This window comes from Elgaria multicarinata, chromosome 17 (assembly GCF_023053635.1).
Source record: "Elgaria multicarinata webbii isolate HBS135686 ecotype San Diego chromosome 17, rElgMul1.1.pri, whole genome shotgun sequence".
NCBI classification, from domain to species: Eukaryota; Metazoa; Chordata; class Lepidosauria; order Squamata; family Anguidae; genus Elgaria; species Elgaria multicarinata.
Window position 1 is genome coordinate 11186177 of NC_086187.1, and position 14412 is coordinate 11200588.

A 14412-nucleotide genomic window follows, 5' to 3' on the forward strand; every position below is an offset into this window, starting at 1 on the left:
CCTTAAGTCCTTTTTGGTTTGCAATTTTCTAGGCCGCTGGATTGAAGACCACGGGGTCATCCACAATATGATGTTCAACACAGAGACTCTGAGAAAGTATGGCCACAAAGAAACACAGAACAAAACGGAGTGGTGGGACAATGGAGTTCTACCACTGTGGATCACAGCTCAAAACCAGGTACTGGATCCAGGGTGAGGGGTGTGTGTGGATGGGATGGGATGGGATGGGATGGATGGGTAGGCCCCATTCAGAAAACACCTTAAACCATGGCTTTAATCATAGTGGTTAAGCCAGAAAGCTGGGCTGGGTTCAGAAGACACCTTAAACCATGGCTTTAACCATAGTGGTTAAGCCAGAAAGCTGGGCTGTGTTCAGAAGACACCTTAAACCATGGCTTTAACCATGGTGGTTAAGCCAGAAAGCCGGGCTGTGTTCAGAAGAAGGCTTAAACAATGGCTTTAACCATGGTGCTTAAGCCAGAAAGTCGGGCTGTGTTCAGAAGACATCTTAAACAATGGCTTTAACCATGGTGCTTAAGCCAGAAAGCCGGGCTGTGTTCAGAAGAAGGCTTAAACAATGGCTTTAACCATGGTGCTTAAGCCAGAAAGTCGGGCTGTGTTCAGAAGACACCTTAAACAATGGCTTTAACCATGGTGCTTAAGCCAGAAAGCCGGGCTGTGTTCAGAAGAAGGCTTAAACAATGGCTTTAACCATGGTGCTTAAGCCAGAAAGCCGGGCTGTGTTCAGAAGAAGGCTTAAACAATGGCTTTAACCATGGTGCTTAAGCCAGAAAGCAGGGCTGTGTTCAGAAGACACCTTAAACAATGGCTTTAACCATGGTGCTTAAGCCAGAAAGCAGGGCTGTGTTCAGAAGACACCTTAAACAATGGCTTCAACCATGGTGCTTAAGCCAGAAAGCAGGGCTGTGTTCAGAAGACACCTTAAACAATGGCTTCAACCATGGTGCTTAAGCCAGAAAGCAGGGCTGTGTTCAGAAGACACCTTAAACCATGGCTTCAACCATGGTGACTAAGGCAAAAAGCCTTACTCACCGTGGTTAAAGCTATGGTTTAATTTTATTTATTTATTTATTGCATTTATATACTGCCCCATAACTGAAGTTCTCTGGGTGGTTTACAAAAGTTAAAAACAGTAAACATTAAAAACAAATATACAAAATTTAAAACCATAAAAATCATAAAAACAACAATATCCTTTTAAAACAACTGTTTAAGGTGTCTTCTGAATGGGGCCATGGATAGATAGATAGATAGATAGATGATAGATAGATAGATAGATAGATAGATGATAGATAGATAGATAGATAGATAGATAGATAGATAGATAGACAGACAGATAGATGATAGATAATCAGAGCTGCTGAAGAATAAGTAAGCCAAACTATTTTGCTTTCATACTTTAATATTTCTGTTGTATAATTCACTGTAATACAAATCTGTCTTTGCAAATTCTCCGTAATACATATGGCCCAGCCCTGTTCTAAACCTTACTAAAATGGGGGGGGGGGGTTTGAATATCCTTCCCCCCACCCCCCATGCACTGAAATCTGAAATGGCATGAGAACACCCAGAGACCTTTGGATCAGGGTTGTGTGATCCCAAACACATAGATAAAATTATTATTATTATTATTATTATTATTATTATTATTATTATTATTATTATTATGCCTCGTAGCTGAAGTGTACCGCAATTCATAAAAAACATGGCATTACAAAATAGAAAAATAGGATAAACTTTACAATTTAAACAACTAAAAGCAGTTTTAGTAAACTTCTTTTTTTTTAAGCAATAGACCTGTTCAAGACAGCAGATGTAAATGCTCCATCGTAGGCCAATAAATGCCTGGGAGTAGAGGGCAGTATTAACCTGGTGCTGAAAAGATGACAGTTTTGGCACCAGTCAGGCCTCAGCGGGGAGCTCATCCCACAGTCTGTGGGGCCACCCCTGAGAAGGCCCTTTCCTATGTTGCCACCTACTGAGCTGCCCTTGGAGGTGGTACTCAGAGGAAGTCTTCTGATGTTAGTTGTACTTTCCCAGTATGTTCAGGTCAGGAGACACGGTCTGTCAACTATTGCGGTCCCTTACTTTACCAAAACCCAGTCATATAAGAGTCAAAAAGGGAATACGTCATTATTAAGGCCTATAAACAAGGCATAGGGAAGTTTTATTTATTTATTTCATTTATATCCCACCTTTTTTTCCTCCAAGGAGCCCAAGGCGGTGTACATAGTCCTCCTCCTCCTCCTCTCCATGTTATCCTCACAACAACAACCCTGTGAGGTAGGCTGGGCTGAGAGTCTGTGACTGGTCCAAAGTCACCCCGTGGGTTTCCATGGCCAAGTGGGGGCTAGAACCTGGATCTCCCGACTCCCAGTCCAACACTTTAGCCACTACACCACACTGGCAAAGGGGAGTGGAGAGGCAGAGAAAGGGGTAAGGACAGTCTGATGAAAGCTTTGCCGTTACCCAAAAGACAAGCTGCTTGCACTGAGGAGCCAAGCCACAGCCAACGATTTTATAGGACCACGTAAAACCCCATTGGCCCCTTATGTCACCTGACCCAATAGCTGTAGTATCACTCTTTGGCCATCTGTTGTGGTGGCGCCCAAGTACAGAAAAGATCTGGCCAACAGACCCTTAGCTCTCAGAATCTCCTGTTCATGCTCACGTATTACATAGATATATTTGCCTTTAGTTGATCATTTAATTGCTTAATCAGTTAGGAGACACGTGAGAAATCAACAATACATTCCTTAGCGGGTTGACACGCCTGGTTCTTATTCTTTTGGAACACAGTACATAACTCAGTGCAGAGCACTGCCTACAATTCAATGCCTACAAATGTCACTTCAGCAATCCAAGAATTAAATGCAATAAATGTAGTTTATTTTTATTTATTTTTAAAGTGTAATGCTTTGATCTATTAAAGACCTGGAAGCATTTCTCCATAGTGATCTTATGATATTTAGCACAAGACTAAATAGAATGTCAAGAGATGCAGCAGCTTTGTAAACCCCCTGCCAAATAATATTGCTTCATTCTTTTCTTCCTTTCTTCTTCTTCTTCTTTAGGTCTACTACTTCTGCTACTTCTCTTAGCAACGGCGAACGTAGCTATGGTTTCCTTGCCCTTGCATTGGGCGGGGAGAAGTGATGCTAATTCAAATGACACATGGAACGGGACTTTTAAAAAGCTCATGCAGCTAAAGGTTAAATCTAGCTTATGTCAAATTGAAAACAGTCTTCAAAGCGAAACGCAGGAGCAGCCAAAGTTACGAAGCACTTTAATTTGAGTAAGCAAAAGATACGATTTGAGGCGGCGGGGAGCGGGCGAAGAGCAGCCCGACAAACCTACCAGCTGTCTCAGTGCAAAACCTTTCAGGAATAATAAGGATCACAATGATTGTCGCAATAAAAGGAAGGAGCAATAATAACAGGGAATAATGTTCCCAGTAAAACTGGTAATATCGCAATTTTACGGCTGCTAGTAAAGTTGATTATGTTAATAAAACGGGGAGGCAAGAACAGTAAATACCCTCTTGTTTCTCCATAATTATATTTTTATAGGGTTTTATTAAATTGTTTCGTTGGAATTTGGAAGGGGAGGAATTCCCCTGCTAGATTTTGACTCAACGTGGATTCAGTCGCTCGGGTTAAGCAGAACGGGAGAGGTACCCAAAAGCTCCACATAGGCGTGCGCAAGGGTTGTGCCGAGGCACCCCTTAATGTCTCAACCAATAAGTGCTGAATTGAGGGGGCCTTTGAGTAGGGATCCAGAAGGGGATCCAGACACAGCAGGAACGGTCCGCTAGCTGCCCCCTTGTCGCTCCGCCACCAATCTGAAGAACTGCTGCCTTTAAGATAGCACCGTTGCTCCCAGCAGCAGAAGCAAAAAGGAATTGCTCTGTTGAGAGCCTCAATAATAATAATAATAATAATAATAATAATAATAATAATAATAATAATAATTTGTTACCCGCCTTTCCCTTTGGATTGAGGCGGGGTACAACACAAATTGAGTTAAGTTGAGTTTGTTTATTTCGGTCATAGACCAGCACAGTAGAAAATATCATCACAATAATATTATAAAACCCAACATACAATAAAATACATGCATAAAATACAAAAACACGGCAGTCTCAGCCTAAGTCTAAGGTACAATAAAATTCTTCAACATCAATTTCCGTCGGCTTATGGCAGCCGCACAAAAACTGGCCACTTTTAGAGTAACCTGAGGATTCTGATCCGATAGAAGATGTTTTATGTAATATTCATCTGATCTAACGGGAGTTCACTGAAAGATAGAGGTTATAAATGTTTGGCGCAAATCTTGATAAAAGGAACAATACAGCAGAACACGGCCTGCTGTTTCCACTTTACCCATCTCACAAGGACATACCCGTTCTTGGTAGGGTATATTTCCAAACCTTCCATCCAAAAGGGCTGAAGGTAGAACGTTAAACCTGGCCAGAGTGAAAGCTTTCCTGAATTTAGGAATATTCAAGTCCACCAGATATTTTGCATAAGCAAATATCCTCTCATTGTACAACACAAATGCAAACACCATAAAATACATATAATTGATTAAAACATTTAAAACAAATACATGATTAAAAGGAGCACATTATTAAAAAGGCATCTTAAAATTCAACTGGGTAGGCCTGCTGGAAGAGACCAGTCTTTATGGCTTTCTTAAATTCCGGAAGACTGTTAAGTTGACGAATCTCTCCCGGCAAGCCATTCCACAAACTCAAAGTGGCAGAGGAAAAGGTCCTGTGGGTACTAGTTGTCAGCCTTGTTTTTGTTGGCTGGAGTAAATTCTTCCCAGAGGACCTGAGTGTGTGGGGCGGATTGTACGGGAGAAGGAGATCCCGCAGGTAGCCTGGACCCAAACCATGTAGGGCTTTAAAGGTGATAACCAACACTTTATACTTCGCCCGGAAACTAATTGGCAGCCAGTGAAGAGATTTTAAAACTGGTGTAATGTGGTCACCCCTAGGTGTACTGGTGACCAGCCTGGCTGCCATATTTTGCACTACTTGAAGTTTCAGGACTAGGCACAAAGGTAGCCCTATGTTAGGGTGACCATATTTGGGAAACCAAAAAAGAGGACACCTAGTGTGTGTGTGGGGAAGCAGCTTTCTGAGTCCTGCAGAAAGTACGTTATTCCCCCGCCACCTTAAAGAACCCGATTGGAGTGGAGGAGGGGAAAGGATTTCATTCTGCACCACCACCATCCACTCCAATTGGGGCCTTTTCTATAATGTCCACGAATGACCCACTTTCCCCTTTAAGACCTCAATTGGAGCTCGGGGTGGGGGAATGATGTGCCTCAAGAAAGCATGTCATTCCCTCCTGCCATGCTAATGGCAGCCTTAAAGGGGAAGGTGTATCATTCCAGGACATTATTGAAAATTATAGAAAATCCCCCCTGACACCATGGAAAGAACAAAAACCAGGACAAATCCGGGGAAATCCTGACAGTTGGTCACGCTACCCTATGTAGAGCGCATTGCAGAAGTCATGCATCAAAGTTACCAGCACGTCCACGACCGTCTTTAGGTCTTCCGACTCCAGGAAGGGACGCAGCTGGCGTATCAGCCAAAGCTGACAGTAGGCACTCTACTGCCAGGATCTATCTGGGCTGCCAGGAGCCACATTTCAAAGAGGAAAGGAGGAGGGTCCCCAAAGGCTAATATCACCTCGTAAATCCCTCCTCCAGCCAGCGTCACCGCAACACCCCACCAATGCTGGGGCTTCAAGAGCGACTCCTCATTCCCCACCCCCACCCCAATTGCAATGGCCCTCCTGGAGTCAGGCAACCTGGACGCGGAGTAGGGCATCAGCATCTACAGTGTTTAATACATGAATGAATAAAAATAAATGGCCTTTATGATTGAATATTCAATAAATGGTGGCCTGAAAAGAAAAAAAAGAGTCCCTGGTGCACACCCTAATGAAATGTGCCACTCGTGCGTATGATGCCCCAAGATGCAATTTTGGGGACAATGAATCCCTGGTGTCCTCTTTAGGCCAACCCATACACACAGACATAGGTACACCTCAGTGCGCCAATCTGACAGCCATTTTATACAATAAGCAGAATCAAGTGGTAAAACCTCTCCAGGAATGTACTACTTCAGGAGGTGGGTGGATTGCAGAGTTGTAGATAAAACTCCCTACAGGTAGAAATCTAGTCTATCAAGGAGAAGGATTCAACTTAGCCTTCTCTTTGCTGTTTAAATGTGTACAAGGAGGTTTTAGTTGTGAGGCTCCTTGGGAAGGAACCTATTTTTGTTTAGGTAAGTCTTTAAGGCATTGTAGCCCATGTGGCCCCTGCTGTCATGTCATGGAATTCGAGGGTGGCCAACACACACACACACAACCCTGCATCTTCCCATTGAATCTTGGTGGGATTAATGCTACCAAGGGATCAATGTTAGTTAATCAAGCTTGAAAACTAGCTGTGTTTGAACTTTTTTTTCCCTCCATAGTGATGTGGCACCAAAATTCGGGGGAAACCTGCCACTGTTGAATTCAGTGGTGGCAGGAGTGTAGATAATTGGGTGTAGGTTCAGGAGGGTCAAAGGTTGGCCCTGGACCCTCCCCCCTCAAAGTTGCCAGCTCCTCAGTAGATCCAAAGCCAGAAGTAGATTAGGGACCACTTTTCTCTTTCTTTTTGCTATGCCTTTCTGAAAGTTTGCCCGTGTGTCTGTCTCTCTCTCTCTCTGTCCCCCCTTCTCTCTCACTCTCTGCCTCCACTTTTCACTCTCTCTTTCTGCCACCCCTTCTCTCTCTCTCTTTCTCTTTTGCTGCCCTCTTCTCTCTCTCTCTCTCTCTCTCTCTCCCTCCCTCCCTCTCTCTCTGCCACCCCCATCACTCTGGGCAAATAGCTCTTGCCAGGGGTCTGAGCTGATCACTTGGAGAGGGCTTTTGGAACTGAGACGAGGGCCACGTGGAATTAGTCAGAAGGCCACTTGGGCCCCTAGAGCCAGCAGCTGACCTACCATGATGTATAAGATTGCACTATGAAACAGATAGGTCGAAACACGTCAGACATCATAAGGGGCCCTGCGATGGTACGTATTCACCTTATCCTTACCACAGCATTGCAAACTTGCTTGTTCTTTTATTCCTCTGCAAGATTTGCCTGCTTTGCGAAGTTAGATTTTATATCAGCGTTGACCTTTTCCCAAATCTTAAAGTAGTATGTTAAATGGCAGGAGGAACATTATAACTTTACAGCCTCAGGTTAATGAACTAGAATTAAATTCAGTATAACAACAACAACAACAACGTGTGCTATTTTAAAATTCATTGCATTAATCAAAAACTATTATTTGGGGGTAGGTGTTATCTCCCCTCTGACACGTATTTTTTAATATTTCTGACATGGATAGGACACCACAGTCCTATCTATGCCTACTCAGAAATCACAAAACAGATTACAACTAAAATAACCATGCATAACACAAGGAGTAATAAAATGATGCTCTTAAAACACTTAACATCCATCACATCCAACCAAGCAACAAGATAAAACCTACAAAAGACGGTTTGATGGAAGCTAAAAAGGTCTCATCAAAAGGACACCGACATGGGTGAAGAGGTGCCTCTTAAACAACCCTGACCAAGAGAGGCATTGCGTCCTTTGAGAATGGGAAGAAAACTTGTGGAAAAGCCGGGTGGTCAGGGGGAAAGGGTGCACAGCTAGGGAAAGGGGGACCCCAGAGGGAGGTCTGAGTAAGGACATAAGAAAAGCCGTGCTGGGTGAGATTAGGGTCCATCTAGTCCAACACACTGTTGACCAGCTGTCAACCAGGGACCCACAAGCAGTACACAGCACAACAGCACCCTCCTACCCATGTTCTCCAACAACTTGAGTATATTAGGGCTGTGCACCGCCTCGGATCCGAACCCCAAATCCAATCGGGGTGGTTCAGATCCTTCCGAACCGGATCCGAGGTGGTTTGGGCAAAGGCCGAGGCGGCCCGAAGCCAAAGCCAATTGGTTCTGAAGCTTCGGGCCACCTCAGCACTTCGGAGCCGTCCCCAGCCCCCCACCAGTCTCCTTACCTGCTGACTCCATCACCATCTTTCTTCTGGCGGCTTCCGGTGCCGCCACCAGAAATGAAAGTTATCACGCGGTCTACTCCCTTTCATTTCTGCTGGTGGCACTGGAAGCCGCCAGAAGAAAGGGGGCTCCATATCAGCCTCTGAGATGGATCGAGGGGTGGGTGCACAGCCCTAGTGTATATAGGCTTGTTGTCTGGGGGTTCTCAGGAAATCCATATATAACTAGGGATGTGACTATAGATTCTCCTTGGGAGCATTGCTAAGGAGACTGTCAGGATGAGCTCTTGCAGTTCAAAATTACCACTACACCACTGCCTTTCACTCTCATTTTTAATCTCACTTCTTTTTTCACCAGGGAAAAAAAACAGCCTCATTTCACTATCCAGGAGGAGGTGCAAACTACAGCGGCCAAGTGGTCGACAGAAGCTTGGTAGAGTCCTTCACTCATCCGGACAGCAATGAGACAGAGTGGAGAGAGAACATTGATATCGTCATGGACTGGTTCACCAAAGAAGGCTTTGATTTCGTCACCCTCTATTATGGGGAGCCCGATAACACAGGGCACAAGTATGGCCCAGAGACTGAAGAAAGGAGAAAAATTATCCAACAAGTTGACCGAACCTTTGGCTACCTGGTAGAAGCAATTGAAAAACAAGGCTTGAAAGATACCCTCAACGTCATCATTACATCTGACCATGGCATGACCACAATCAAAAAGAAACCGGCCGTCGAAGAGGTCTTATTGGTCAACTACATTACATTTAGCAATTTGTCAAAGTTTGACATTGTGGACTATGGTGGCTTTGGCATGATCCTCCCCAAACCGGGAAAAGAAGAAGAAACCTATCAAGCCTTGAAAAATGCCCATCCTCATCTAAAGGTGTACAAAAAGCAAGACTTCCCTGAACGTTTCCATTACGCCAAACATGACCGCGTCTTGCCACTTCTGCTTTATGGCGATTCTGGTTACAGCGTCAATGGGGTAGGTTCGGTACGGAATCTAAGCTCTGATTTCCGCCTCCCCCCCCCAAGATCCTTGAATTCTTGTTGGATCTTTGAAGCAGAATGAGTTACGTGAAATTAACATAAGCACATTTATTATCCTTTGTGAATTCTGAGCAAGGGATTTCAATATTTTGGTACACAGGACATAACCCCTGAGACTGCAAGCCTAAATTTGCATTATTTAGACTGGCGTTGCAACATCTCTGACCTCAATGATTGAAATTTTAGTGCTTTAGAATGACTGTAGAGTGGTTGTTGTGGTTTTTAATGAATTATTGGATGCCCTAAAACAGGGACAGCCCCTCCAGATGGTTTTGGATTACAATACTGATCAACCCTGCCAATATGGTCAGCAGTCAGGGATTATGGAAGTTGTAGTCTGCAATATAGGGGAGACATTAGATTCTCTGCACCTGCTCTAAAAACTGCCAAATCTCAAATACTGCCCCCAGTGGAGGCTGGTGGCTTCAATGTCAGTGGGGTGGAGAATCCACTCCAGGTTTTACTCATAACTAGTTAGAACTCTAAAGGAGCTATCCAAGGTGAGAACCATAGAACCATAGTGACGGCCGGGGGGTTCTAGGTCATCTAGTCCACCCCCATGCTTGATGTAGGGTATCTTGACCTAGGGCATCCCCAGTGGATGAATGGTTTGCCAGCCTCATCTAAATATAATTGATTAGCTGTGGAATGCAGCCTAAATACTAATTACTAGTGTGTGTCAACTACTAGTGTGAGGAGTCAATGTAAACTATGTTTAAACCATATATGAGTTTTGCTTAGACTGGGATAAGTGGGCAAAGGATTTTTATTTATGATTCTGGCCCGCTTGCATTGGCTGCCTATATGTTTCTGAGCCCAACTCAAGGTGCTGGTTTTAACCTATAAAGCCTTACACAGCTTGGGACCACAATACCTGATGGAACATCTCTCCCAACATGAAACTACCCGTACACTGCGCTCAACATCCAAGGTCCTCCTCCGAGTGCCTACTCCGAGGGAAGCTCGGAGGATGGCAACAAGGGAGAGGGCCTTTTCAGTGGTGGCCCCCCAATTAATGATCTCCCTGACAAGGCTCGTTTGGCACCAACATTGTTAACTTTTCGGCACCAGGTCAAAACTTTTCCCTTCTCCCAGGCATTTAGCAGCATATGCTGAGTTTTTAACTGACCCGAGAATAATTGTTTTAAATGGATATTGTTGTTTTTTATACTTTTGGTGGTTTAAAATTTTGTATATCTGTTTTTAATGTTCATTGTTTTTAACTTTTGTAAACCACCCAGAGAGCTTCGGCTATGAGGCAGTATATAAATGTAATAAATAAATAAATGTTTTTTCCAACTCTTAGGGAGCAATCCTATGCCCCCTAGACATTGTCTGAGGGGAAATGGGATAGTGTGGGATCCCTTCCCTGATCTCACAGGCAACGATCTAACTTCGGAGATCTGACCCATACACCCCTTGCAGCCAGCAGAAAGTGGTTCTATGGTTCTCACACCGGCTGAAAGTGACCTCTGAGAAAGGGGAAGGGGAGCATTTTTGGTGGGCAGGAAGGGGAGGAGACCAGAGAGGCGAGGAGACAAGCAAGGCTGCAATTTCTCCAGCCTCCTTCACTCCCGCTCTGGAACACCTGAGCTGCATGAGCCAGAAAGCCTGTCCAGCAAAAATGCAGAGTGGGCAGAGAGACAGAGAATGACCACCTCCGCCATTCCTCCCACTCTGCACAGGATGCTCGTAACCCTCGAAGTCTGGTGGATTACGAGCATCGAGGGCATAAAGCAAAGGATTATTTTAGAGTATAAAATTAAAAAAAAAATAACCAAAACGAAGATATCAGCAGCGCAAAGATTTAAAATACGGTACCAGATTTCATACAGAAATTGAAAAACTCAAATGCCTGAGGAAATAAAAAGGTGTTCACCTGGTGCCAAAAAGAGTACAATATACGTGCCACGTGAGCACTCTGCGTGGCAGTTAAGCTGAGACAAAAAAAACATTGCCACCAATGGACATTCAGGGCTCTGTGGAATAGATCCAGGGCCCTGGGAAATAGAATCATAGAATCATAGAATAGTAGAGTTGGAAGGGCCCTAAAAGGCCATCAGGTCCAACCCCCTGTTCAAGGCCCTGTGGGTGCAGGGCTAGCAACACCTGTCCTGGTTGTTACTTATTTGTTTTATGCATTTATATCCCACCTTTTTCCCTCCAAGGAACCCAAGGTGGCATACATAACCCCCTTCCTCTCCATTGTATCCTCACAGCAACAACCCTGTGAGGTGGGTTGGGCTGAGAGGCTGTGACTGGCCCAAAGCCATCTAATGGGTTTCCATGGCCAAGTGGGGACTAGAATCCGGATCTCCCAACTCCCAGTCCAACACTTTAGCCATTACAACACACTACACCAGCTGCCTTCTGCTGAACAAGTCAGGACACAGGCAAAGAGATCTACCCTTCTTACGCTCCAATGTGAACAGCTGTAGAAGAAGAGTGGGAAAATTGTGGCCCTTGAGGTGTTCTGGACTACAATTCCCATCATCTTTCATCGTTGGCTGTGCTGGCTAGGATTGATGGGAGTTGTAGGCCAAAACATCTGGGGAGGGGACAAGTTGGAAGCCCCCGGCATAGACGAATACCTACCATTGTCTTTCAATATCCCCTTGAAGTACTGCTAAAAGTGATCAGAGGGGAAAGGTGTCAATTGTAAACCGCTCAGAGAGCTTTGGCTATTGGGCGGTATAGAAATGCAATAAATAAATAAATTGCATTATGTGGCTTTCAGCTATCACTTTCACTTGATGATGGTGTTCAGAGGAGGGCAACGAGGATGATCAGGGATCTGGAAAAAAAGCCCTATGAGGAAAGACTGAAACAACTGGGCATGTTTAGCCTGGAGAAGATAACATTGACGGGGGACATGATAGTGCTCTTCAAATACTTGAAAGGTTGTCACAGAGGAGGGCCAGGATCTCTTCTCGATCATCCCAGAGTGCAGGACACGGAATCATGGGCTTAAATTACAGGAAGCCTGATGGATATCAGGAAAAACTTCCTGACTGTTAGAGCAGTACGACAATGGAACCAGTTACCTAGGGAGGTTGTGGGCTCTCCTACACTAGAGGTATTCAAGAGGCAGCTGGACAACCATCTGTCAGGTATACTTTAAGGTGGATTCCTGCATTGAGCTGGGGGTTGGACTTGATGGCCTTAGAGGCCCCTTCCAACTCTACTGTTCTATGATTCTATGATCTTTTCCTAGGAATATGCCCCACATGGCCAACAATCATACAGGCATGTCACATGCTGGTGATTCAATAAACACCATCTGCAAAGCAGTAATTGCTGTTCTTGGCACATACATGCTACCTACAGAATACATTTTAAAGGCATAGATAGATAGATAGATAGATAGATAGATAGATAGATAGATAGATAGATAGATAGATAGACAGACAGACAGACAGACAGACAGACAGACAGACAGACGGACGATACATATTTGGAAGTGAAAAGCTCGAAATGGAAACAGTGTGTGTGTGTGTGTGTGTGTGTGTGTGTGTGTGTGTGAGAGAGAGAGAGAGAGAGAGAGAGAGAGAGAGAGAGAGAGAGAGATCCTCAGCTTGTAACTTTCCAGTGGAGCAATAGTGACATACAGTGGCCATATCATCAAGTCTGAAGCCTTTCTGCGTGTGGCAGTGAATACTGTGAGTAGAGAGGGGTTATGAGAACCAACCTCTGTGTGAATCATCTTTACATCACACCTGTTTTTCTTCTCCCAGCAAACGGTATTCCTCCTAGGGAGAACCATATTTGCAGTGGGTTGCCTTAGGCAAATTTGCAGCTCATTCTCTTGTTCTGAAATGCCCACCTCAAAACTACAAGTGTATCTCTTCTGCGGGGCAACGGACAATTGTATATAAATACAACATGTTGGACAGCTGTGAAGACAAAATTGTTGTTGTTGTTGTTGTTGTTGTTGTTGTTGTTATTATTATTATTATTATTATTATTATTATTATTATTATTATTATTATCCTGCCTTTTGCCCAATGCTGTGCCTCAAGGCGGGAATAAAATTATGTCAGACTTTATGGGCTGGATCAAGACTTAGTCCAGGTTAGCCCAGACTCCTTGGGAATCAATGGAGCAAACTAATCATGACTAACATAAGCCCAATTGATTTCAATGGGCCTACTCTAAGCACGACTAAATCTAGATCCAATCTAGATCTAATGTAGTTGGACACATTAACACAAAAATTAGCATCAGTCTGCAGCTGGTTTCCCCAAGCTGAGCACCACAACTGTTTTGGACCACAATTCCCAATTTTCCCAACCATTGGCTATGCTGACTGGGGCTGGTGGGAATTGAAGTCCAAACCAATTTCTGTCTACTATAACGGCAGCCCCCATTGAGTGGCAAAGAAGGCAGCCATTTTTTTTTTATGGCGATAGTCATTTAAAATCCCCCAAAATTCAAGATGTGCCTCAGAAAGGAGCTTTCTGGGGGAAACAAAATGGCAGCCATTCCAATTCTCTCCCCAATCCCCAAGAATTCCACTCTAGCCCCCAAAATACAGCCATCACAAAACAACCAACTTTGAGGTGGGTGAAATAAGCGAGAAATTATCTTTGACACTTTAGTCCAGCCTAATGTAGGCGGCCATTACCACATCTTGCAGTAATGCATTTCATGAATAAGGGTGCAATCCTATGCATATTTAGACTGGGGGGGGGAGTTCTACAACCCCTAGCACAGGCTTTGCATTGCAAGAGTGGCTGGAGCATGCTGGGAGTTGTGGTACTCTTTTTCTCTTTACACATGCATAGCATTGCACTCTTCATTATATGTTTCTTAATTATGCACACAGATGGAATTATTAAGAAGCCATTCGCCTCCCCCCCCCCAAAAAAAAATCTGTTTCTGTATGCAATAAGCAACGGAGGATTTCTTTCTTAATTTTCTTTAATGCTGTCTTTCAGAGGTTTATCATCTATGTTAACAAAGGTGACCATGGATTCGACAATGAAGGCATGGACATGAAGACCATCTTTAGAGCTTTTGGTCCAGATTTCAAGAAAGGGTATTTAGCGGAACCCTTCGACAGCATCCACATTTACCCATTGATGTGTGAGCTTCTGGGCATCGAGCCAGAGCCCAACAATGGTTCTCTGGCACTTACTCGAGGCATGCTCATTCCCGCAAAGGACCTCCTCGTCCCCGTCATTGTAGTTAGTACAATGGGTGCCCTGCTTGTTCTGATACCCATTGTAGCTTTGACATACGGGATCATTAAGCGAAAGAAGAGGTAA

The 14412-nt window shown here is 44.2% G+C and overlaps 1 protein-coding gene across 1 annotated transcript in view; it reads left to right on the forward strand.

The window, feature by feature from the left end:
* LOC134410267 (ectonucleotide pyrophosphatase/phosphodiesterase family member 7-like) overlaps positions 1-14412 on the forward strand; it is a 29068-nt gene extending 14656 nt beyond the window's left edge. The window contains exons 3-5 of the mRNA XM_063143435.1: positions 33-178; positions 8454-9080; positions 14083-14412. Of these exons, the coding sequence (XP_062999505.1) occupies positions 33-178; positions 8454-9080; positions 14083-14412 (1103 nt within the window). The remainder of the gene's footprint in view (positions 1-32; positions 179-8453; positions 9081-14082) is intronic.